We start from the raw sequence: 24,071 nt of genomic DNA, 5'->3' as shown, positions 1-24,071 counted from the left end.
GAGCAGGTGATGTCGTCGTCTCTTGGCGCGTCCCTTCGAGGCGCTGCCCAAGGCTAGTGCGCAAGTCGCCCATCTCCTTACGGAGCTCGGCCATTTCCGCCTTAAGGCGAGCGTTTTCGGCGGCGAGCCTCCTCGTCTCATCGGAGACAGTCCGGCCCCTCATCTCACCGACAGCTTCCCTGATCGCAGCCACAGCCTCCTTCAGGATTCGTTGGTACGTGCCCTTTAGGGAACCTTTTTTTTTTTTTTTTTTTTTTTTTTACGAGGGGAAATGCGTTGCGCATACTCCCGCCCCCGGGGGGGGGGTCGGGAGTTATGTGGGACTCTCCTCCCTTAGGGGGAGGCCTACCCACTAAAACCCCTCGGTGTACCCTCGCTCCGCCTGAGGTAGGGCTAAGGGAACGCTTGGCGCTTACCTCGGCCCTGCCATGTGCGTGTCGCCCTTGCGGGCTCGGCTATTGCGGCTTTTGCCACTGTCCCTCCTAGGTGTGCACTTTTGTGCCTTATCCGCCTCGGGACACTCTCGTCAGGCAGGAGACCCCCCGATCTCCTGCCCGAGGTCCCAGTTAGGGCGGCAAGCGGCGGTCATACGCGGCCCGCCTCCGCCCGGTCCTTTTTCGGCGGATAGGGAGCGAGAGGGGATCGTCCTCTCGCTCTCTCTCCGCCGCCTCCTTTAGGGACATGACAGCGTCGCAGAACGCGACGACCGCCTCCCAGGTGCCTCTGTTGCGGACCATCGCACTGGCTATTGCCGGCAGCGATAGGTCTGCTCCAAGAACCGCAGCCATCTCCGATCTCGGTTCATCCCACGCAGGGCATACGGCGCGGGTGTGATGCGCCGTGTCCTCCTCACCTCTGTCACAGTGCTTGCACACCGCTGTGTCCTCTCGTCGTGCCACTCGCCACAGGTACCTACCAAAGCAACCGTGCCCAGTAAGTACCTGTGTCAAGTGGTACGTCATTGGCCCGAAGTCGCGCTTCAACCAGTCCCTAAGGACTGGGCGTACTGCGCCCACCACCTCGCGGCTTGCGCTCGGGGCTTCTAGCCTTTCATCCCACCTCCGGAGAAGGTCATCCTTGGCCTCCTCCCTCCAAAGCTTGATCTCCTCCGGAAGTGGACGATTTCCCGCCGCCCGCTCTTCCGCAAGTTGCCAATATACCGCCGCCAGGACCCCAGCCTCCAGGTCCCATGGTGGGCTGCCGGCCAGCAACGTCGCCGCCTCAAAGGAGACCGTCCTGTACGCTCGTATCGCTCTTGTGGCTATAACCCGTTGGGGTCTGCGCAACAGGGCCACGTTCCGAGCGTTCAGGGATTCTGCCCATATTGGGGCCCCATAGAGTGCCATGGAGCGCACAACACCCTGATAAAGGCGGCGGCATGTGCTGCCCGGTCCCCCGGTGTTCGGGAGCAGTCCCCCGAGTGCTCCGGCTGCGGCCAGCAATTTTGGCGCCTTCCGCGCAAAGTGCTCAGTGAAGCTCCACCGACCGTCGAGGACAATGCCTAGGTACCGCATCGTCGACTCGACGGCGATGGAGGTTCCCCCGACCACTATTTCCAGCCCAGGAGGCGGTGCGTTTCGAGGCCCGTGAAAACAGAGAGCCTCGGACTTGTTGAGGGCCACTTCGAGTCCCAAGGCCCTAATGCGACTCACCACGTGAGCTACCCCTGCTGTGCCGAGCAGGACGGCCTGCCTGTGGGTGCTCCCCTTTGCGGTGACGAGAGTGTCGTCAGCGTAGCACAGTACGTTGACGCCCCGCAGGTTGGTACCGCGAAGCACCCAGTCGTACCCGATGTTCCACAGGAGTGGTCCGAGGACTGACCCCTGTGGGACACCGCACGTGACCGTCCTGCTTGCCCATCCAGCTTGAGTCGGGTATGTGATGGCCCGGTCTCTGAAGTAGTCCTCGACTACTATTCTGAGATAGTGGGGCACACCGTGGTACTTCAGTGCCTCCTTGACAGTCTCAAAGGGCAAAGTGTTGAAGGCATTCGCTATGTCTAGCGACACTGCCAACAGCACTCCACCCCGTGAGACTGCCCCATCGGCGAGGACCCTCAACCGCGCTATGGCATCAATGGTCGACCTTTCCCGCCGAAAGCCGTACTGGCACTCGTGCAAGTCGGGTCCTACCTCCCCGAGGTGTCTGACGAGACGGGCCGCGAGCACTCGCTCAAGGAGCTTGCCCATCTCGTCAAGCAAGACTATGGGGCGATAGGCCGACGGCGACTCAGCCGGGCGCCCGTCCTTCTGGAGAAGGACGAGCTTACCGGTCTTCCAGCTTCGCGGGAACCGACCTTGTTGGAGACATGCGCGGAAAAGGGCCCTCACTCTCTCCTCCAGCTCACCAAGCGCGAGCACCACGACACGTCCGGGCACACCGTCAAGTCCGGGGGCGCTGTTTTTCAGCCGGAGCCTTAACACCGCTGCCCCGAGTTCCCCCTCTGTGACAGGAGGTATGTCCTCCTCTACCGCAGTGCTGGTAGCGTTCCCACCCATCGCTGGCGGATGCCATACACCTCTTTCAGGGAACAGACCAGTAAGGATTCGTCCTAAGAGGTCCGGCTCAAGGCTGCTGGTTAGCGGAGGGGCCCAAGGCCGGAGTTTTGCCCTTACAGTTTTGTAAGGGCGTCCCCATGGGTCCCGGTCCAGCGTCTCCAGCCACTCCTTCCACGCCGCTTCCCTAGCCTGTGCGATGCCTGCCTGCAGGGCGTGGCATTTGGCTCGGTAGGCGGCGTAGAGCTCATCCTCCCTGGCCGGATCGCGTATCCTTCTCCGTCTGCTCCTGGTGTATTGGCGGCGCGCAGCTGTGCATCCGCTTCGTGCCTCACGAAGCTCCTCGCGCCACCAGTAAAGCCGGCGCCGCGGCGGAGTCGCCTTTGCTCGGGGCATTGCTGCATCGCATATGCGCTGGAGAGCAGCAACCTGCCGCTCCGCCTCGGCGTCGACTTCACCGATGGGCCTAGCCCCGGCCTGCCACCCCTCGACAATCGCTGCCTCTTTGGCCATTTCTCGGTCGAGTTTGCGCAGTTTCCAGCGCGGCCCTTCCCCCGCAGTGGGTCGACCGACACCCCTTGGAGTGGCAGGGAACGTGGAGACATCGAATCGAATGTAGCGATGATCCGACAGCGTCTCCACGTCTACCCTCACTCCCCACCCCATTACGCGCCGTGCGAGAGCAGGGCTGGCCATTGTTAGATCCACAATTGACCCGCCCCGCTGTCGCACGCACGTGTGTGTCGACCCCCTGTTGAGGATCTGCAACCCCACTTCGACCGCCCATTCTTCCATGGCATGCCCTCTCGCGTCCGTCGCTGGGGATCCCCATGTCGTGGACTTGGCGTTAAAGTCTCCAGCGACGAGCACCAGCCCCGGGCGACTGCTGCCGATCAGAGAGCCCACCTCATCCAGGAATGACTCAAACTCGACCAATCTCCTGTTTGGCGAGAAATACGCCCCGACCACCATCGTGTCTCCTAATAGTGTGGCGACAAAGCCGTGGCCTCTGGTGACGTTTTGGTGACGCGGCGCATTAGCTTGGGCCTGCGTGACAACCGCTACTAGGCCATCCCTGTCACCAGCCCAGTTGTCCCTCGGGGGCACAGAGTAGGGCTCTGCCACCACCGCGACATGTATCAACCACTCCGCCATGCTTTGGAGCAGGAGGTCTTGAGCTCTGGCGGAATGGTTGATATTCGCCTGCAGATACCGGACGGCCATTCCTAGCCATTGGCTGTCCGATCCTCCTCGACCCCAGGCTCAGGCCTTCGTGGGGGACTTGGCTGCGTAGAGGCTCCGGGGCCACCTGCAGCAGTTTTCTTCCGTTTGGGTGGGTTGCATGTTTTGCTTCCCACCCTATGGTCTGCACGGATGCCCGCAGCGGCGCACAATGAGCAATGCGCGGTGGCATTGCAGTCACGCGCGATATGGCCCGTCCCACTGCAACGGTAACATATAAGGCTCCGATCCACCTCCGACTTGCACTTCGCACGCACGTGTCCCACTTCCAAGCATCGGAAGCATCGCGTGGGCCGACTGTCGAGCAGTCTGACCTGCGCCGACACCCACCCCACGCGGACCCGTCCGCCCTGCGCCACCTTTTTGGCAGCTGCGATAGGACACCGCAGCCACACCGTACCCAACCCCGAAGGGCCGAGCGTGACCTCCCCGGACTTGATGTCCTCCTCTGCGCAGCCACCTTCCTTTGCTACCGCCGCCACCACTTCCGAGGAAAGTACGGAGTCGTCCAGGCCCGAGATGCGCATCTCCGCGCATTTGGTGGGCCTAGATATACGGACCAGGGCAGGGTCCAGTACCTCCCGCAGTTTGGCGGCCAGATCATCTGCCTTTTGGCCGCTCGCCGCTCCGGGGATCTCGAAGGCGCGGGCATCCGTGGCGGTCCTTCGGATCCGAACACCCGCGATCCCCATCGAGTCAATGTCGACCTTGCTTTTAGCCTCGTTGAGTACGGCGGCGTAGCTCGTGCTGCTATCGGCCTGGGGTATCAGTGTCAGCACCACCGCTGATGTGTTAGGAAGGCGAAGCTTCCGGGCTTTCTTTGGTGGAGCCTTGTTCGTATTCGGGCTCACCTCCTTTTTTGCACCCTTGGGCTTTCCCTTTTTCCCCTTCTTTACTACCTCGGACCAGGTTGACGTGGCAGGTGCAGGCGCCAGCGCAGCAGCGGCGGAGCCTGGCATTACCGGGGCCGGGATTTCCTGGGCGGAGCTTCCCTTCCGGGGCTTCTTCTTCTTCTCCCTCCCCACAGAGCCTGAGGAGGAAGGTCCCTTTGCAGGCACCATAGGCGAGACCAGGGCCTTCGAGGAAGCGCCCGCGAGCCTCGCGCCGGACGGAGGGAGGAGTCTGTCTTTGATTGTGGTCATGTGGGCGTCCAGGTACGACGTCACCTGGGCCATGACCACGCGACAGATCTCCTTCGTCAGAGGCGCCGAGGTTTTGCTCTGTTCGGCCACCGTCTTCGAACTCCTATCCTGTCCGGGTAGGGAGGATGCAGCACTGCCCTGCTGACGCATCGCCTCCATTTGGGCCTTAATTTCGGCCATTTCTTTTCGGAGACTGGCCATCTCCCCCCTCAGCCGGTCGTTGTCGGCCTGAAGCCGCGTCGTTTCCTCGGTGGCTGTGCGTTGGCTGAGTTCAGCAAACGCATCCGTGATTGCCGACGAGGCGTCTTTTAGGCGGCGGATGTACGGGCCCTTCAGATTCTTTGATGTGGCTGCCACCCTTTCGATGACAGCCACACTATCCGCGACCTGTCGTCTCAGGTCCCGTATGCCGGGCTCTTCTTCGGGGTTCGCCCCAGGCCGAGGAATGGTGTCTTTGCGGAACCCTTGCCGCGTTCGGATTTCCATTTGTTCCAGCTCTTTCTCCGCCTCGAGGCGAGCCTCTTCCCGGAGGGCACGGTTATAAGCTTCTCTTGCCTTAGCCATGCCCATGTAATTCCCAGTCGTGGGGGGGCGGCCCCGGCGTTTAGAGGCTTGGGATGAGCCCCCGCTGCCGGTTGAACGGCGTCCCTCATCTCCGCTGGAGCCTGGCATAGAGTCCGAGTCGGATGGTCGAGGTCTTTTTTCTGGGCGGTCCTGCCACATCCTCCCACCACTCCACTCTTCACCCTCCGTTGTCTCCACGTCCGAAATTGGCACTGGGCCCGCGGGTTTGAGTGGGGTCGGCATCCGTGGGCGCACCTTTCCCTTTCCCCGGTTTCTGGGGTTGCCCGTTGGAGCCTTCCCCTCCACGTCGGTTCCTTGACGTTCCGTGGTCGGGTTCCCATGGCGACTAGGGGGGGGGGGAGTCACCGGCGACGGGCTGGACCGCACCATGTACGTGGTGCCGTCCGAGTCACCCCCCCCTCCCGCTAGAATCCCTGGGTCTATTCGGGTCAGGAGGACTTTGGCGACCCTCTCGAACCTGGCCTCACGGCCTCCCTCGAGCGCCAGTAGTGCGCGTGGCTCCTCCTGTCTTGCCCCTACTTCTGTGGCGGTGCTCGGAGTTGCACTTGGCACACGCCGTATAAAGCGGCCCTGCCTGTCCCTTGCCTCTGTTAGGACGTCAACCCCTCCAAACGGAGGAATCTGCAGCTCGGGCAAGCTGAGGTCAATGCGTGGGCTTGGATAGTCCACACATTGACTGTGCTGTGACACGTTCGCCTGTGCAGGGACAGGCCCCTGCACGGGCGAACGCGCCAAGGAGCTTCGCGGGAAAAAGACCCTTTCCTCCTCGTCTTCAGAGTTTCCTCCCCTCATCCGCAAAATATCCATATCGCTTGCGTAATCGAGTTCCGTTTGTTCATAGCCAATGTCGTGTTCACGAGAGCCGGCATCCCGCCGGCCCACGAAGCAACTTTTGCCCCCTCCGTATACGACGGGGCTCTCACCCGCCGAAGCGAGTGAACGGGATTGGGTACCCGCCCGGAGAATTTTAAAGTTGCCGATCTCCATGATTAGCTTTTTTAAGGGGTGGGCTCCCCCGCACGCTCGGGACTGGACTCCCTCCAGCCACGCATCCCATCGGCGCGATTGCTCACCTTGGGATTGGGGTAATTTATTATAGTGGTTTTCTTCCACGCGGTGCTACTCTCAATGAGCAGCACCCCCGGCCGGCTCAGTGCGGGTTACGGGTTGCCCGACGGGGAGCCAAAACTCACCCAGCAGTCGCATGACTGCAACTGCCAGACCCGTCGCGCCGCGAGCCTTGAAGGCCCGCCATCCCACGCCGCTCGAAAGGCGGCCGCTGCCCAATATTAGGGCTCCTTCAAACACGGTGCACGCGCACCACCACCGTGCGTGCCTCCGTCGCGGGTACCTGGCCTCGTGAGATCCACACACATCTCAGGCCAGGCCCGCCCACCCTATGTACTTCCCCTGCGCCCTCTGCTCCGTCAGAGGGACGCGGGGAGAACCGTCATGTGCCGCTCTTTGTCTGGTCTCTCACCCCAGGCCTGTCTGGTATGGGTAGCCCTGTCCGGCGTAGCCCCGAGGATCATTGAGACACGCAAGCCCCCCCACCACGGCAAGGTGGCAGCACTTCGAGGGGGCCCTTTAGGGAACCTTTTTTTTTTTTTTTTTTTTTTTTTTTTTTTTTTTTTTTTTTTTTTTTTTTTTTTTTTTTTTTTCGTTGGAAAAATGCTTTATGCATACCCGCACACCCGGGGGAGGAAATGCGGGTTATGTGGGACTCGGCAAAGGTGCCGCTACCCACTAAAAAACCAACGGTATGCCTGCACGCCACCAGTGGGGCGTGGCCACGGGTTCTCTGGAGTACGCAACCGCAACCACGCCGGCGCCGCCCGCCTATGCAGCGGGCCCTTCTCTTGAGGAACTTCTACCCCTGCCTCCTCAGAAGGCGCGTGGGCATACCACGCGCGCCCTCTCTGCGAGGCCTATGTAATGGGCAGCGACGCCCCCGCGCCGCTGCCCAGACCTCGCTAGGTGGGGGGGAGGAGATGGGCATACGCTCTCCTCCGGGCCCCTGTGCGCTTGCGGCGGATCGGGTGCGAGGCTGGGTTGGCCTCCCTTTCCCTCTCCGCTGCCTCCTTCTGCGACATTACATCCTCGCAGAAGGAGAGGACCGCTTTCCACGACCTCTCGTCGGCAACCATAGCCTTAACTACGGCTGGCAAGGAGAGGTCGTTCCCCACCACTGCCGCGAGTTCGCGGCGCTGCCCCTCCCAGGCTGGGCATTCCTCCAGGGTATGCTGCGCCGTGTCCTCGCCGCAGCCACACTGGTGGCACTCCGCCGTCTCCTCCCGTCTTGCGTACCGGTGCAGGTAGCTCCCGAAACAGCCATGCCCCGTGAGCACCTGCACCAGCCGGAAGGTTAGCGAGCCCCGCTCTCTCTCCAGCCAGTCTTGTAGGACCGGCCGGACCGCCTCGACAGTCCTGTGCCCTTCCTCGCGTCCAGCCAGTTGCTCCTCCCATTGGAGGACAATGGACTGCCGGACGAGGAGCTTTTGCGCCTCTATCTCCCTAGGCGCAGGATGGAACTCCCGCAGCCGGAGCTCCCTGCGCCACTCGTACAGAGACGCTTGGGCCTCCGCCTCCAGATCCCAAGGAGGCGTTCCCGCCAGCAAGCACGCCGCATCATATGAGGTGGTGCGGTACCCGCGTACGACGCTGATGGCCATCGCCCTCTGAGCCTTTCTCAGCAGGGCGATATTTTGGGCCGCCAGATTCCCCGCCCAGATCGGCGCCCCGTACAGGGCCATCGATCGCACCACCCCCATATACAGACGGCGGCTCGCTACGTCCGGCCCCCCGATATTGGGCATCAGCCTCTTCAGTGCGGCCGATGCTGCCATTAGTCGGGGGGTCAGGCGGGCAAAGTGCTCGCGGAAGTTCCATCGGGAATCGAGGACAAGTCCGAGATATTTCATGTCGGACTTTACCTCGATTCGGGTGCCACCAACGACGATGCTGGATCCTGCAGGCGGCGCCTTCCGGGCTGCGTGGAAGCAGAGCGCCTCAGACTTGTGTAGCGCCACCTCCAGACCCAGCATCGTTATCCGCCTCACCACCTGTGCCACCGTCACGGTGGCGAGGCGTGCTGCTTCCCGGTACGAGGTCCCCCGGGACGTGACCAGCGTGTCATCTGCGTAGCAGGTCACACTTGACCCCGGGAGAAGCTCCCCCCGCAGCACCCAGTCGTACCCAATGTTCCACAGGAGCGGCCCTAAGACCGAGCCCTGTGGAACACCGCACGACGTCTCCCACCTTGTAATCCCGCCGCCCCGGACCGGATACTCCACACACCGCTCCGAGAGGTAGGCCCCGACTATTTGGCACAAATATGGAGGCACTTTGTGGTATTTCAGCGCCTCCCTAATGCACGACCACGGCAGGGTGTTAAAGGCATTGGCGATATCCAAGGACACCGCCAGGAGAACCCCACCGTGGTCAACCGCCTCATCCGAGAGGGCTTTGATGCGCGCGACTGCATCTACGGTCGACCTGCCCTCTCGGAATCCGAACTGATGCTCGGACAGGTCAGGTCCTACTCCTCGGAGGTGCTCAACGAGGCGACAGCAGATGATGCGCTCGAAGAGCTTGTCAGCCTCGTCGAGCAATACGATCGGACGGTAGGCGGATGGAGAGTCCGCGGGACGCCCATCCTTTTTTAGGAGGACGAGCCGGCCGGTTTTCCATATGGTCGGAAATCGGCCGGACTGTAGACAGGCGTCCAGTAGCCCGCGGAATCTCTCCCCTAGGGACCGCAGCGCCAAAGCCAGGACGCGTCCTGGGATCCCATCTGGACCCGGTGCCGTGTTTTTGGCTTTTAGCCTCCGCACGGCTGCGTCTAGCTCTGCCTCCGTTACCGGAGGCACCCCGACTTCCGCACCCTCAAACCCTGCGAGCTGATGGGGAGGTGCCATTTCTGGGGGCTGGTGTTCCGGTCTGTTCGGAAACAAGTTGGAAACAACCACCCCCAGTAGTCGAGGCTCGAGACTCTCTGTCAAGGGGGGGGCCCAAGGGCGTAATTTACCCCTGACCGTCTTGTACGGCCTCCCCCATGGGTCTCGGTTTAGAGTCTCGAGAAGCTCCGCTCTGGCGCTCGCCTTTGCCTCGCAGATGGAGAGCTGCAGCGCCTTGACCGCCTCCCTGTAGGCACCGTACAGCCGCGTCTCCTCTTCAACGTCTCGGTGTCTGCGTCGACGGGACCGTGTGTACTGGCGTCTCGCCCTGTTGGAGCAGGATCGGAGTTCTTCGATTTCTCGCGACCACCAGTACACTTGACGCTTCGGAGGCCGTGGCTTGGCTCGTGACATGCCTGCGTCACAGACTTGTGACATGGCTTCGCGGAACCAGGCTGCCTCCTCCTCGGTCTCCACAGGCCCAGGAGATGTTGTCCAGGCCTGGACGAGGGACGCTATCTCCACCGCTTCACGATCCAGGCTGTTCAGGGCCCAACGAGGATAAGGGGTCGCAGCACGGCCATTCGGACGACGATCCGTGTCTGTCGTGCCTCCGGAGGACGTGGAGACATCAAACCGGATGTACAAATGGTCTGATAATGTCTCCACCGTCTCCAGTACTCTCCAGCCACGGACGCGGGTCGCGAGTGCCGGGGTCGCAAACGTCACGTCTACTATGGATTCTCCCTGCCAGCGCACGCAGGTGCTGGCCGACCCTCGGTTCAGAACCGACATACCGGTCATCGTCGCCCACTCCTCTAACAGGTCTCCACGGATGTCGGTTGCGGGACAGCCCCAGGCCATGGATTTGGCGTTTAAGTCCCCTGCGACTACTACCTGGCGCGGTTGGGTCTGCGCAACAAGAGCCGCCAGCTGGCCGAGGAAGGCTTCGAACTCGGAGACTCTTCTGTTGGGGGAGAAATATACCCCGATCAGGGTAATTTCGCCCCAGAGGACAGCCACATAGCCTCGGCCCCTCGACAACGTGGAGGGGGGCGGTATGCCCTCTACCCCTGCTTTTGTAATAATGGCCACCAAGCCATCCAGGTCCGCAGCCCAGTTGTGGCTGGGGGGGACGTAGTACGGCTCGGCGACCACGGCAGCATCTATCGACCACTGCGCCATGGACTGCAGGAGGAGATCTTGCGCCCCGGCGCAGTGGTTTATGTTCGCCTGGAGGATCCGATTGGTTGACCTCGTCATTTTGGCGCATTGTTAGTCGGACCCTCTTGTGCAGCCGGAGGCGCCGCCACTCCAGGGGTGCCTGGTTTGTTGGTCACCTTCCGGGACATGCGTTTTGGGGCTTTAGCCCCCATCGCGCAGGTACTGCTGCCGGCACTGTGGTCAGCAGGTTTGCCCGCTGCAGTGCACAGAGTGCAGTGGGGCGCGGCGGTGCAGTCCCTGGCCCGGTGACCGGATTGACCGCATCGGTAGCATTGGTCACTACGGTCGATTTCTGAGGTGCACCCCCTCCTAACATGGCCAGGCACCAGGCAGCGGAAGCACCTCAGGGGTCGGGACTCCAGCAGCTTCACGTTTGCCGAAGCCCATCCGACGAGGAGTCGCCCCTCAGCCACTTTCTTGGCGGCTGCTACGGGGCAGCGAGCCCACGCTGTGCCCAGGCCTGTTGGCGTGCGGGAGATCCGGCCAACTTTCACTGCCTCTAGGGCACACCCTCCAACTTTCGCCACGGCAGCGGCGAGCTCTTCCTCTGTAACCGAGTCATCCAGGCCGGAAATGCGCATCTCCGCGCATTTTACCGGCCTAGAGATGCGGACGTCGGCCACATTAAGCGTCTCCCTCAGCTTGGCAGCAAGAGAGTCTGCTTGGTTGCCGCTGGTGGTGTCTGGGCCCGGGATCTCCAGGATTGCCGCCCCTGTCACTGCCCTACGGAACCTCAGGCCGGTGATACCGAGCCCATCCAGGGAGATTTTGGTCTTGGCCTCCGTAATCAACGTTCCGTAGGTAACGCCCCTCTCTTCTGCTCCCGTCTCCAGGGTGAGGACTACGGCCGCTGACCGCGGGGTGCGCAGTAGCGCCTTGGTCTTATTGCGACCCTTCCCTTCTTGCGCTTTCCGCGGTGCCGCCGGCTGTTGTGGCTTCGCAGTCGTCGCTTCTCCAACGGGAGACTTCTTTTTATTCTTCTTACCCCGCTTGACCACAGTCGTCCATTCCTCTTCCGAGGCAGGCACTGTTGTCTGCAGCCGAGGCTGCCGGACTTGGGAAGCGGGGCCAGGAACACTCGTAGGACGCTTTTTGGGCCCCTCCTTCTTTTTGTTCTTCTTCGCAGCCCGCTTCGCACCCGCTGGGTTGGTAGGAGCTGGAGTGTGACCGGGGGGAGAGCTTCCTGCTTTGGAAGGTGTGGGAGCAGACGACACCTGAGTAGGTTGCTGTGGGAGCAGTCTCTCCTCCAGGGCGCTCAACCTTGTACCCATCATGTCACTCACCTTGGCCATGATATTGCGCTCTAGGTCACCTTGCTCCCGAGCAGGTGATGTCGCCGTCTCTTGGCGCGTCCCTTCGAGGCGCTGCCCAAGGCTAGCACGCAAGTCGCCCATCTCCTTACGGAGCTCGGCCATTTCCGCCTTGAGGCGAGCGTTTTCGGCGGCGAGCCTCCTCGTCTCATCGGAGACAGTCCGGCCCCTCATCTCACCGACAGCTTCCCGGATCGCAGCCACAGCCTCCTTCAGGATTCGTTGGTACGTGCCCTTTAGGTTTTTGGACTTGGTGGCCACGTCCTTGATTAGCCCCAGACTATCCCGCACCTGCTGGTTTAGGGCCAGGGCAGTGCGGTTTTCTTCGTCGTCTGACCCACTTGTCGTCCCAAACGAATCCGGATGGCGGGCAAGCCGTCTTAGCGTCACCATTTTGGACGCGGCTATCAGGTCCTCTTCAGTTTGCAGCTCGAGCTCCAGGCGCTTAGCCTTTTCCTTGGTTAGCCCGGCGTGGCGCGCCGTGGATGGTCGGCGGCCTGTTCCTCGCTTGGAAGGTCCCGAGGCGGGCTTTCCTTGCTCCGCAAGATCGGAAGCCTCGCCGCTCGGCGATGCTCCCGTGTCGCTACCACTGCTTCGCTGCCTCTTCCGTCCTGCAGCCATTTGGGCAGTTAGCGAAGCGTCGGATTCGGCGGTTTCCACGTCGGTTGGCACCGGAGAGAAAAATACTCCGTCCCCAGGGAGGTCACCCGTGTCTATTCTCCTGGGGGAGAAGAACTCCTCCCTGCCAAGAGACGGGACCCTTTCTGGCATGCGTTCTATTAGCACTACGGCTTTACGTCTCTCACTAAGCCCCCTAGCGGGTTTGGGTGGGGAGCGTGTAGAATCCACCGCCGTCCCCGGAGGCACGTCCTCATCATGGAACACCCAGCGCCCCTGGGCGTCCTGAAATGGTCGGAATCCATCCTTGGGGTGGCCAGTGGAGGCTCCTGCCTCCGCCGGACTGCTATTCTCCCCATCAGCCCCTCCTTGCAGCCTCAATACCAAATCACTCTGCAAATCGGTGTCCATAAAGTGTTTGCTTGTGTTGTCGTTTCGGGATCGTGAGTGGTTTGCCCCCCCAGAATACGGAAGGCGGCATGTCGCCACAGCATGGGCGATTGCCCGTCCTGTGGCGACATGGAGGATTGGAACCTCCTGGGGTAGTTCTACATTTTCGTTTCCACTCATTTTGTGTGCTATTTTGAGGAGGTATGCCCCTCCCTGACGTTTGTGACTGGACTCCCTCCAGCCACGCATCCCATCGGCACGTCAGACACACCTTGGGATTGGGGTGATTTTTATAGTGGTTTTCTTCCACTTCTTCATCCGCCGCGCTTGGTGGCCGGAGCCATCCCACTCCTCACCCCGCCAGAGGTAATTTCTAATAGGGGACCTATTAGAAATTCCCGACTTTGCAGCTCACACTGTGCCCTCTGCTATTCAGAGGGACACGCGGAGCCACCCGCCCAGCCACTCCTCAGGGTATCAATCAAGGAACTGCTCCTCGGGCAAAGATCCGGAATGTGACCCCCGGCAGCCGTCATTGGAAGCCAAAAGCCCCCCAGACGCACAACAGATCCGCGCGGCATCCGGTGCGCGATCCTCCCGATCCGCTAACACCGCCGACCCGCCCGGAGAAATAGATCTGCAATTGGGTTTCACAGAAGCCCAATGCACAATCCTTCCAGACAGCTAGGCAATGTCAGAAAAGCAGAAGGCTCTCCAATCCGGCAACCACCCACATCCACGACGCGTCAGGGAGCCCTCAGCCTCCTCCCCAGACGTCCGCGCGCGAAACAGTGACTTAATTGACACTACATACTGCTCTCATAGCTCCTCCTCTTTGCTCGTCCACTGCGCCGTCTGCTTATTCAGAGGGACGCGTGGAGAGCCATTCTCGGGCACAGAGCCCCCCAAATACCCCCCTGGTGTTTGGTTCGCGGGACTACGTCCTACCCCGGCACGACAGCGGGCCGGGGCATTCCCCTATCCACCACCTGGGGACGCGCCACGTCGGGGTTCACCTCCCCGCCCACTCGGACACCCGAGCAGGTCCGTGGCCTTTAGGGAACCTAACCTAACCTTTTTTTTTTTTTTTTTTTTTTTTTTTTTTTTACATGGGGAATGCTTCTACGCATACCGCCGGGCCGGGGAGAAACCCGGACGGTTATGTGGGACTCAGGGCTGTAAAGAGGCCCCACTACCCACTAAACCCCATGGTGTCCTCTCGCCGCTATGGTTGCGGGGTTACGGGGAAGCTCGCGCAATGCGTCCGCGACCCCGCAGCGGCTATCCTGACTAGATCCATATCCATGTTTTTTTAATATCCGTCCCAGTGGAAGCGCTTCCGGGACACAAGGTCGCGCTTACCATCTCGGGAGCCAGCGTCATGGGCGGGGACGCCCCCATGTCCGCCGCCCGCTGGCTCTCATCAGGGCGGCAGGTTCCGCTCATGAGCGGCACGCCTGCGGCCTATGCGGCGGCGGCGCATTGGGTCAGCCTCGGCCCGGACTTCCCGTTCGCGCTCGGCCGCCTCCTTGTCTTTCATGACGTGCTCGCAGAACGTGAGCACAGTCTCCCACGCACTTTCGCTGCCCAGCATAGCCTGAACTACGGCTGGCAGCGAAAGGTCTTGCCCTACCTGGGCGACCAACTCCTCCCGTTCCTCGCCGAAAACTGGGCACTCAGCTAAGGTGTGTTGGGCCGAGTCTACGCCGGCTCCGCATTGGTGACACTCCGGTGTCGGTTCCCGCTGGGCAACCTTGTGCAGGTACCTGCCGAAACAGCCATGCCCCGACAGTACCTGCGTTAGTCTGAAGGTAAGGACACCGGAGCATCTTTCAACCCAGTCACGAAGGACTGGGCGTACGGCCTCTATAGTGCGGGAGCCAGCCCTCGGCCGTTCTAGCCGCTGCACCCACATCTCCGTCGCGTCTTCTAGCAGCTCGGTGCGCCGCTTCGCCACCTCCTGAGGTGCTTTCGGGTCACCCCGGGCTCGCGCCTCCCCGCGCCACTGGTACAGCGCCGCGAGGGCCCTCGCGTCCAGGTCCCAGGGCAGAGAACCGGCCAGCACGCACGCGGCTGCCGCGCTCACTGTGCGGTATCCTCTGATTACCCTCAGCGCCATTACCCTCTGCGGTCGTCGCAATTGGGCAATGTTGTGGCTGCTGAGGGAATCCGCCCATACTGGGGCACCGTACAGCGCCATTGAGCGCACCACACCCGTGTATAAGCGGCGGCATGAGGCCTTGGGCCCTCCCAGGTTGGGCAGTATACGCCCAAAGGCCGCCGCTGCGCGCAGTAATTTGGGTGCTAAACGCTCAAAGTGAGCCTTAAAGTTCCACTTGCTGTCAAGCAAGACGCCGAGGTAGAGTAACGTCGGCCTGACAGCAATTGGAACGCCTCCCACAATAATTTCTGCGCCACCTGGAGGCGCTCTTCGCGGGCCGAAGAAACAAATGGCCTCGCACTTCGTTAGCGCCACTTCTAGCCCCAGACGCCGGATTCGGGTCACACAGTGGGCGACTCCCGCCGTCGCGAGCACAGCTGCGTCGCGGTAACTGGGTCCTCTGGCCGTCACGAGCGTGTCGTCGGCGTAACACGTGACGTCTACTCCACGCAAGTTTTCCCCCCGTAGGACCCAGTCATAACCTATGTTCCACAGGAGTGGCCCTAGGACCGACCCCTGCGGAACTCCACACGACATACTCCGTCGACTCCAGACCTGTCGCCCTGGCCAGACTACAGCCCTCTCGTTGAGGTAGGCGGCTATGATTCGCGACAAGTGTGGGGGCACCTTGTGATACCGCAACGCCTCCTTTACGGTTTCCCAGGGCAGGGTGTTAAAGGCGTTGGAGATGTCTAATGACACCGCCAAGACGACCTCGCCCTGGGACACAGCCTCCTTAGCCATGGCGCGAACCCGCAATATGGCATCTACCGTCGAGCGGCCCCTACGAAAGCCGAATTGGTAGTCGGCAAGATCAGGCCCTACGCGCTCCAGGTGCTTGATGAGGCGAACTGCGATTATCCGCTCGAAGAGCTTGCCCACCTCATCAAGTAAGACTATAGGACGGTAACCAGACGGAGAGTCAGCCGGCCGCCCGGGTTTCCGCAGAAGCACTAGCTTCCCAGTCTTCCAGTCCCTTGGAAAGCGACCCTGCTCCAGACACGCGGTCAGGAGCCTCAACAGTCTTGGCCCTAGGGCGTCCATGGCTAGGACCCAAGCACGGCCCGGAATGCCGTCAGGCCCGGGGGCCGTGTTCTTGGCACGGAGCCGAAACACCGCCGTGTGGAGCTCAGTGGATGTTACTGTTGGGACCTCTTCCTCCTCTCCTGCTCCCAACGTTGGCGGCGCCATGGTAGGCGGCAGATGTGGCCCCCTTTCGGGGAAAAGCGTTTCCACCACGCGGCTCACAAGCTCCGGCTGGAGCGATTGGGTTAGCGGAGGTGCCCATGGGCGCAGCTTGCTTCGGACGAGCTTGTATGGCCTCCCCCATGGGTCAGCATTGAGGGTCTCCAGAAACTCGGAACGACTCGCCTCAATTGCCCGTCCTATGGCCACCGCAAACTCCGATCTGGCCGCCTTGTAGTGATCATACAGGCGGCGCTCCTCGTCCGCATCAGGTCTCCTTCGCCTTCTTTGACGCATGTACTGGCGCCGCGCGGCTATGCAGCCCTCGCGCATCTGCGCGAGCTCGGCGGACCACCAGTACACTGATGCTCTTGGTGGTAAAGGCTTGGCCCGGGGCATCGCCGCGTCACAAATGTGTGTCATGGCCTCCCGGAACCAGGATGCTTCCGCCTCTATCGCAAAAGCCTCCTCCTGTACAGGCAGCCAGGCCTGAATGATAGCCGCCTCTTTGAGCAGTTCGCGGTCGAGTTTAGTAAGGGCCCATCTTGGACCACCCCCGACCGGACTAATCCGACTTACGTTACCTGGGGTCAGTGAAGAAGTGGCAACGTCGAACCGTATGTAACGATGGTCCGACAACGTCTCCACTCCCACCATAACCTCCCAACCTTGGACACGGCGTGCCAGGGCGACGCTGGCGAACGTGATATCCACGATGGAACCGCCCCGTTGCCGCACGCACGTGTGTGCCGTTCCTCGGTTTATGACTGCCAGGCCCATTGCCACTGCCCATTCTTCTAGGGTCGTGCCTCGCGCGTCTGTCACCGGAGAACCCCAAGCCGTGGATTTGGCATTAAAATCCCCAGCAACGATAATCGGACGCGGAAGGAGTTGACCGACTCGAGCCCCTATTTCGTCCAGGAACCGCTCAAAATCGGCCAGACAGCGGTTGGGCGAGAAATACGTCGCAAGAAAGAAAATTTCGCCACAGAGGGCGCCCACATATCCCTTTCCCCTTAGGACATGAGTGAGCGGCGAACCACCAGTCGCCGTTCTCACCACAAGTGCCGCAGAACCGTCCAGATCACCCACCCAATCGTCGCGGGGAGGGATCGAGTAAGGCTCTGCCACCACAGCAACGCCTATCATCCACTGCGCCATGGATTGAAACAACAGGTCCTGGGCCCTGGCGCAGTGGTTGAGATTCGCCTGGAGCACCCGAATAGCCATATTAATCCGTGGCCATTCGATCCTCCTCCAGAGCGTCCAACCTGCTGCTGGATGGCTGGTCAGGCTGGGACATGGCCCGGGAGCCAGTTGCAGCCTTCTTTCTCATCGCCTTCGGGCCAGGAGCTAGACAAGCCTTGGAGCCCAGCCTATGGTCTGCCTTTTTACCTGCGCTTTCACAGACAACACAGTGTGGCGGCGCGGAACAGCCGGCTGCTTTGTGGCCGGATTTGCCACAATGATAGCACAGATCAGTGCGATCAGCGTCGCAGGTGCATTGTGCCCTGACGTGACCCTTTTCAAGGCACTTGAAGCACCGCATGGGACGCTGATCAAGCAGCTTCACTGCGGCACGGACCCATCCTACCTGGAGTCGTCCGCGGTCAGTTTCCACCACCTTTTTGGCTGCCGTGACCGGGCAGCGAAGCCAGATTGTACCAAGACCGGAGGCATCTTGGCGGATTTCCCCTGCCTTTATCTGGCCCTCTGCGCAGCCGCCGATTTTAGCAACCGCTGCGACAACCTCGCCAGGCGACACCGAGTCGTCGAGCTCCGTGAGGCGCAGCTCCGTGCACTTTACCGGCCTGGAGACTCGAACGATGTCCTCCCCCAGCTTTTCAGCCAGCTCTTTGGCCAGCGAGTCGGCCTTCTCGCCATTGGTTGCCCCCGGCACTTCAAGGATCCTGGCGCCAGTGGCAGCCCGCTTGAATTTTATGGCAGTGATGCCTAGCCGTTCCAGGTCGATATTTTCCTTCGCCTTGGAAAGCACCTGCGCGTACGTTACTCCCTTCTCTTCAGCGTCCGGATGCAACGTCAAAACTACCGCCGCCGAGCGAGGCGAGCGGAGTTTACGCGGCTTACGCTTGATAGCCTTTTGCTGCTGTGGTGCTGGTTGGGACGCGGAGCGCGATTTTGCCGTCGCCTTCTTCTTGCCTCGGGTCACCAAATTCCAGCCCTCGTTCATGGAAGCAGGAACTGATGGCAGGGGAGGAGGAGCTGATGTCGAGGGAGAAGATGGGTTTGTGGTGGCCTTAGCCGCTGTTGGGGCCGCGCTCTTCTTCCCTTTTCCCTTTCCTTTATTAGTTTTGCTGCCCTTTTGGGGCTCTTCGGTGAGATTCGGAGGGCTTCGCCTCGGAGTGGAGGTTGAAGCCGACCTGGGTCCACTTACAGCCGTCTTAATTACGGGCGCTGGCCCCGCCGCCATTTCTTGTGAAGCCGCCTGTGCGGCTTGTCGTCGCCTGTCAGCAGCCAACGGGGGCCGCATTGGTTGGGCCGGCAGGAGCCTACCCTCCAGCTCGAGAGCTCCAAACCGAGCGTCGAGCATCAGCCCCACTTGAGCCGTCATGGCCCGCACCATATCGTCCACACTGGAACGCTCAAGGGAACGGGCGGGCTGTGTCTGCTCCTTCGGCGGAGACGGGACCGGGGACGGGACCGGGGACTGTCTCCTAAATTGAGCCCGGAGTTCCGCTCTGAGCTGCTCCATTTCGGAGCGGAGCTCCTTCAGCTCCGCTCGCAGACGGTCATTTTGCGCCTGCAGACGCCGCGATTCTTCAGAGGACGTGCGATCTTTGATTTCCTCGAAAACGTCTCCTATACACTCGACGGCTTTTTTTAGGGATTTTACAAAGGTACCCTTTAGATTTGAGGACTTTGTGGCCACCAATTCTATTGCCCTCAGGCTGGTCTGCACCTGCTCAAATCGCGAGCTCGCAGAGTGCTCCTCCTCGTTTTGAGACAGGCACACAGCTCTATTGCCACTGCCAGGCAGGCTGCGAGTTGAGAGCGACCGCGCAAGGCTGGCTACCTCTTCTTCCGCCCTAAGGCTGACCTCTTCTCTTTTGGCACGGTTCAGCTCCTCCTTCGATCTGGCGAGGCCCTCGAATTGCCCTGTAGAAGGAGGCCTGCCGCGGCCTCTCTTTGTTTCGGTATCTGAACCCGAGCCGCCAAGGTTAGTTTTGCGTTTCCGCCAAAACCTGCTCTCCTCTATCGAACTACAGCTCATAGCCGAGTCTGAGTCTCCATCATCCTGTGCCGATTGCGAACGCATTGTGACGGGGCTACCTGTGTCAGACTGGTCCGCCTCCTTATAGCCACTGCCAGCTTTGTCCGCTGTCTCTTCAGGTGCTTTAGGGGTCTTCGAACGCGACCTGAGCACCATGCGCTCCACCCGAACAGGCGTCTTCGCCTGCGTCCTGTCTTCTGAGGTTTGGCCCTGAGAAGGGCCGTTTGGGGTTTGGTCCTGAGAAGGACCGTTTGAGTTTTGGCCCTGAGAAGGGCCGTTTTGAGAGGTTTTTCCTATATCATCCATAAAAATCCCACGAGTAGGGAAGAACATAAAAAACTCCACAGGGGCAGAGATTCCCAATACCCAAACAGTGGCCCTATTAACGCTGTGAGGTCGGGCGGTATCACAGGTTTGGTCTCTAATGACTGGTAGACACTCCAGCCGCTCCGAGGAGCATCCCGACGCGGAGAACCCTCACGCCAGGAGTTGTGGATTTTTATTGGGGTTTGCTCCCCTTGGCCCAGCCAATTAAGGCAAGGCCGCCGGTCCCAAAGGTAGGCCTAAAACATGACCAGAACCTACCCCGGGGTAACGGCTCGACCGACGGTGACCGCAGTCTGCACCACTAACTTCTACACCGAAGCTAGCAGCACCCGCCGCTCTGGATGGTTTTTATAGAGGTTTCCGTCCTCGCAGTCCCTGTCCACAGACAGCGACCCTCGTGCCGGCCCCACGGGTCGGGTTACGAGTTGGCCGACAGCTGACCTGAGTCAACCGTCGCCCCCACCACGGGTAATTTTTTAGAGAGGTTTTCTTCCTCGCAGCCCCACCCCAAAGGAAGGCGGCCCCCGCTCCTGGTACCTACGGACCAGGTTTGCGGTCTTGTGTCCCGTCCAAACACTTTCCCTCATCGGAGAGCGTGGAGGGATCCCTACCCACTGAGTTATTAGCCATTTAGCTGGCAATGCCCCCTTAGGGAAATTACCAGCCGATGCCCAGGGTGCACCAGCCCAGATGTTGCCCTTTCCACAAACCAAAGTCCAAGGAAACTGCAGCACCCAGGCCAACGTGGAGGTTACTCAGCCCGCACCCCAACCTAACCTAACCTAACCTAACCTAACCTAACCTTTTTTTTTTTTTTTTTTTTTTTTTTTTTTACGAGGGGAAATGCGTTGCGCATACTCCCGCCCCCGGGGGGGGGGTCGGGAGTTATGTGGGACTCTCCTCCCTTAGGGGGAGGCCTACCCACTAAAACCCCTCGGTGTACCCTCGCTCCGCCTGAGGTAGGGCTAAGGGAACGCTTGGCGCTTACCTCGGCCCTGCCATGTGCGTGTCGCCCTTGCGGGCTCGGCTATTGCGGCTTTTGCCACTGTCCCTCCTAGGTGTGCACTTTTGTGCCTTATCCGCCTCGGGACACTCTCGTCAGGCAGGAGACCCCCCGATCTCCTGCCCGAGGTCCCAGTTAGGGCGGCAAGCGGCGGTCATACGCGGCCCGCCTCCGCCCGGTCCTTTTTCGGCGGATAGGGAGCGAGAGGGGATCGTCCTCTCGCTCTCTCTCCGCCGCCTCCTTTAGGGACATGACAGCGTCGCAGAACGCGACGACCGCCTCCCAGGTGCCTCTGTTGCGGACCATCGCACTGGCTATTGCCGGCAGCGATAGGTCTGCTCCAAGAACCGCAGCCATCTCCGATCTCGGTTCATCCCACGCAGGGCATACGGCGCGGGTGTGATGCGCCGTGTCCTCCTCACCTCTGTCACAGTGCTTGCACACCGCTGTGTCCTCTCGTCGTGCCACTCGCCACAGGTACCTACCAAAGCAACCGTGCCCAGTAAGTACCTGTGTCAAGTGGTACGTCATTGGCCCGAAGTCGCGCTTCAACCAGTCCCTAAGGACTGGGCGTACTGCGCCCACCACCTCGCGGCTTGCGCTCGGGGCTTCTAGCCTTTCATCCCACCTCCGGAGAAGGTCATCCTTGGCCTCCTCCCTCCAAAGCTTGATCTCCTCCGGAAGTGGACGATTTCCCGCCGCCCGCTCTTCCGCAAGTTGCCAATATACCGCCGCCAGGACCCCAGCCTCCAGGTCCCATGGTGGGCTGCCGGCCAGCAACGTCGCCGCCTCAAAGGAGACCGTCCTGTACGCTCGTATCGCTCTTGTGGCTATAACCCGTTGGGGTCTGCGCAACAGGGCCACGTTCCGAGCGTTCAGGGATTCTGCCCATATTGGGGCCCCATAGAGTGCCATGGAGCGCACAACACCCTGATAAAGGCGGCGGCATGTGCTGCCCGGTCCCCCGGTGTTCGGGAGCAGTCCCCCGAGTGCTCCGGCTGCGGCCAGCAATTTTGGCGCCTTCCGCGCAAAGTGCTCAGTGAAGCTCCACCGACCGTCGAGGACAATGCCTAGGTACCGCATCGTCGACTCGACGGCGATGGAGGTTCCCCCGACCACTATTTCCAGCCCAGGAGGCGGTGCGTTTCGAGGCCCGTGAAAACAGAGAGCCTCGGACTTGTTGAGGGCCACTTCGAGTCCCAAGGCCCTAATGCGACTCACCACGTGAGCTACCCCTGCTGTGCCGAGCAGGACGGCCTGCCTGTGGGTGCTCCCCTTTGCGGTGACGAGAGTGTCGTCAGCGTAGCACAGTACGTTGACGCCCCGCAGGTTGGTACCGCGAAGCACCCAGTCGTACCCGATGTTCCACAGGAGTGGTCCGAGGACTGACCCCTGTGGGACACCGCACGTGACCGTCCTGCTTGCCCATCCAGCTTGAGTCGGGTATGTGATGGCCCGGTCTCTGAAGTAGTCCTCGATTACTATTCTGAGATAGTGGGGCACACCGTGGTACTTCAGTGCCTCCTTGACAGTCTCAAAGGGCAAAGTGTTGAAGGCATTCGCTATGTCTAGCGACACTGCCAACAGCACTCCACCCCGTGAGACTGCCCCATCGGCGAGGACCCTCAACCGCGCTATGGCATCAATGGTCGACCTTTCCCGCCGAAAGCCGTACTGGCACTCGTGCAAGTCGGGTCCTACCTCCCCGAGGTGTCTGACGAGACGGGCCGCGAGCACTCGCTCAAGGAGCTTGCCCATCTCGTCAAGCAAGACTATGGGGCGATAGGCCGACGGCGACTCAGCCGGGCGCCCGTCCTTCTGGAGAAGGACGAGCTTACCGGTCTTCCAGCTTCGCGGGAACCGACCTTGTTGGAGACATGCGCGGAAAAGGGCCCTCACTCTCTCCTCCAGCTCACCAAGCGCGAGCACCACGACACGTCCGGGCACACCGTCAAGTCCGGGGGCGCTGTTTTTCAGCCGGAGCCTTAACACCGCTGCCCCGAGTTCCCCCTCTGTGACAGGAGGTATGTCCTCCTCTACCGCAGTGCTGGTAGCGTTCCCACCCATCGCTGGCGGATGCCATACACCTCTTTCAGGGAACAGACCAGTAAGGATTCGTCCTAAGAGGTCCGGCTCAAGGCTGCTGGTTAGCGGAGGGGCCCAAGGCCGGAGTTTTGCCCTTACAGTTTTGTAAGGGCGTCCCCATGGGTCCCGGTCCAGCGTCTCCAGCCACTCCTTCCACGCCGCTTCCCTAGCCTGTGCGATGCCTGCCTGCAGGGCGTGGCATTTGGCTCGGTAGGCGGCGTAGAGCTCATCCTCCCTGGCCGGATCGCGTATCCTTCTCCGTCTGCTCCTGGTGTATTGGCGGCGCGCAGCTGTGCATCCGCTTCGTGCCTCACGAAGCTCCTCGCGCCACCAGTAAAGCCGGCGCCGCGGCGGAGTCGCCTTTGCTCGGGGCATTGCTGCATCGCATATGCGCTGGAGAGCAGCAACCTGCCGCTCCGCCTCGGCGTCGACTTCACCGATGGGCCTAGTCCCGGCCTGCCACCCCTCGACAATCGCTGCCTCTTTGGCCATTTCTCGGTCGAGTTTGCGCAGTTTCCAGCGCGGCCCTTCCCCCGCAGTGGGTCGACCGACACCCCTTGGAGTGGCAGGGAACGTGGAGACATCGAATCGAATGTAGCGATGATCCGACAGCGTCTCCACGTCTACCCTCACTCCCCACCCCAACCTTTTTTTTTTTTTTTTTTTTTTTTTTTTTTTTTTTTTTTTTTTTTTTTTTTTTTTTTTTTTTTCGTTGGAAAAATGCTTTATGCATACCCGCACACCCGGGGGAGGAAATGCGGGTTATGTGGGACTCGGCAAAGGTGCCGCTACCCACTAAAAAACCAACGGTATGCCTGCACGCCGCCGGTGGGGCGTGGCCACGGGTTCTCTGGAGTACGCAACCGCAACCACGCCGGCGCCGCCCGCCTATGCAGCGGGCCCTTCTCTTGGGGAACTTCTACCCCTGCCTCCTCAGAAGGCGCGTGGGCATACCACGCGCGCCCTCTCTGCGAGGCCTATGTAATGGGCAGCGACGCCCCCGCGCCGCTGCCCAGACCTCGCTAGGTGGGGGGGAGGAGATGGGCATACGCTCTCCTCCGGGCCCCTGTGCGCTTGCGGCGGATCGGGTGCGAGGCTGGGTTGGCCTCCCTTTCCCTCTCCGCCGCCTCCTTCTGCGACATTACATCCTCGCAGAAGGAGAGGACCGCTTTCCAC

At 61.0% G+C, this 24,071-nt stretch overlaps 3 protein-coding genes across 3 annotated transcripts; all 3 read right to left on the bottom strand.

Annotated features, from left to right (window-relative positions):
- Positions 1-3,721: 3,721 nt before the first annotated feature.
- On the bottom strand, positions 3,722-10,637 carry LOC134655491 (uncharacterized). The gene is made up of 2 exons (XM_063510954.1): positions 7,518-10,637; positions 3,722-6,537 (listed from the first exon to the last, which is right to left on the bottom strand). The coding sequence occupies exons 1-2, from the start codon at positions 10,621-10,623 to the stop codon at positions 3,722-3,724; spliced, it is 5,922 nt and encodes a 1,973-aa protein (XP_063367024.1). The 5' UTR covers positions 10,624-10,637.
- On the bottom strand, positions 10,636-12,923 carry LOC134655490 (uncharacterized). Its single transcript, XM_063510952.1, has 2 exons — positions 10,748-12,923; positions 10,636-10,700 (listed from the first exon to the last, which is right to left on the bottom strand). Exons 1-2 carry the CDS (start codon positions 12,921-12,923, stop codon positions 10,636-10,638), a joined length of 2,241 nt encoding a protein of 746 aa, XP_063367022.1.
- A 4,556-nt stretch (positions 12,924-17,479) lies between these two features.
- LOC134655487 (serine/arginine repetitive matrix protein 1-like) lies at positions 17,480-19,786 on the bottom strand. Its single transcript, XM_063510951.1, has one exon. The coding sequence runs from the start codon at positions 19,784-19,786 to the stop codon at positions 17,480-17,482; it is 2,307 nt and encodes a 768-aa protein (XP_063367021.1).
- Positions 19,787-24,071: the final 4,285 nt, after the last annotated feature.

Source organism: Cydia amplana, chromosome 16, assembly GCF_948474715.1.
Source record: "Cydia amplana chromosome 16, ilCydAmpl1.1, whole genome shotgun sequence".
Taxonomy (NCBI): Eukaryota; Metazoa; Arthropoda; class Insecta; order Lepidoptera; family Tortricidae; genus Cydia; species Cydia amplana.
The sequence above is the reverse complement of the archived record's forward strand: the minus strand, read 5'-3'. Positions and strand labels throughout refer to the sequence as shown.

What these genes read in the sequence shown, in the direction of transcription:
- LOC134655491 (XM_063510954.1), bottom strand. Translation starts at nt 10,623, where the DNA reads ATGACGAGGTCAACCAATCGGATCCTCCAGGCGAACATAAACCACTGC. An exon ending in GGAGAGGGAAAGGGAGGCCA is followed by an intron (nt 6,538 to 7,517) that starts ACCCAGCCTCGC and finishes CCCAATCCCAAG; the next exon opens with GTGAGCAATCGCGCCGATGG.
- LOC134655490 (XM_063510952.1), bottom strand. Translation starts at nt 12,923, where the DNA reads ATGGACACCGATTTGCAGAGTGATTTGGTATTGAGGCTGCAAGGAGGG. An exon ending in TGACCACAGTGCCGGCAGCA is followed by an intron (nt 10,701 to 10,747) that starts GTACCTGCGCGA and finishes ATGTCCCGGAAG; the next exon opens with GTGACCAACAAACCAGGCAC.
- LOC134655487 (XM_063510951.1), bottom strand. Translation starts at nt 19,786, where the DNA reads ATGGATGATATAGGAAAAACCTCTCAAAACGGCCCTTCTCAGGGCCAA.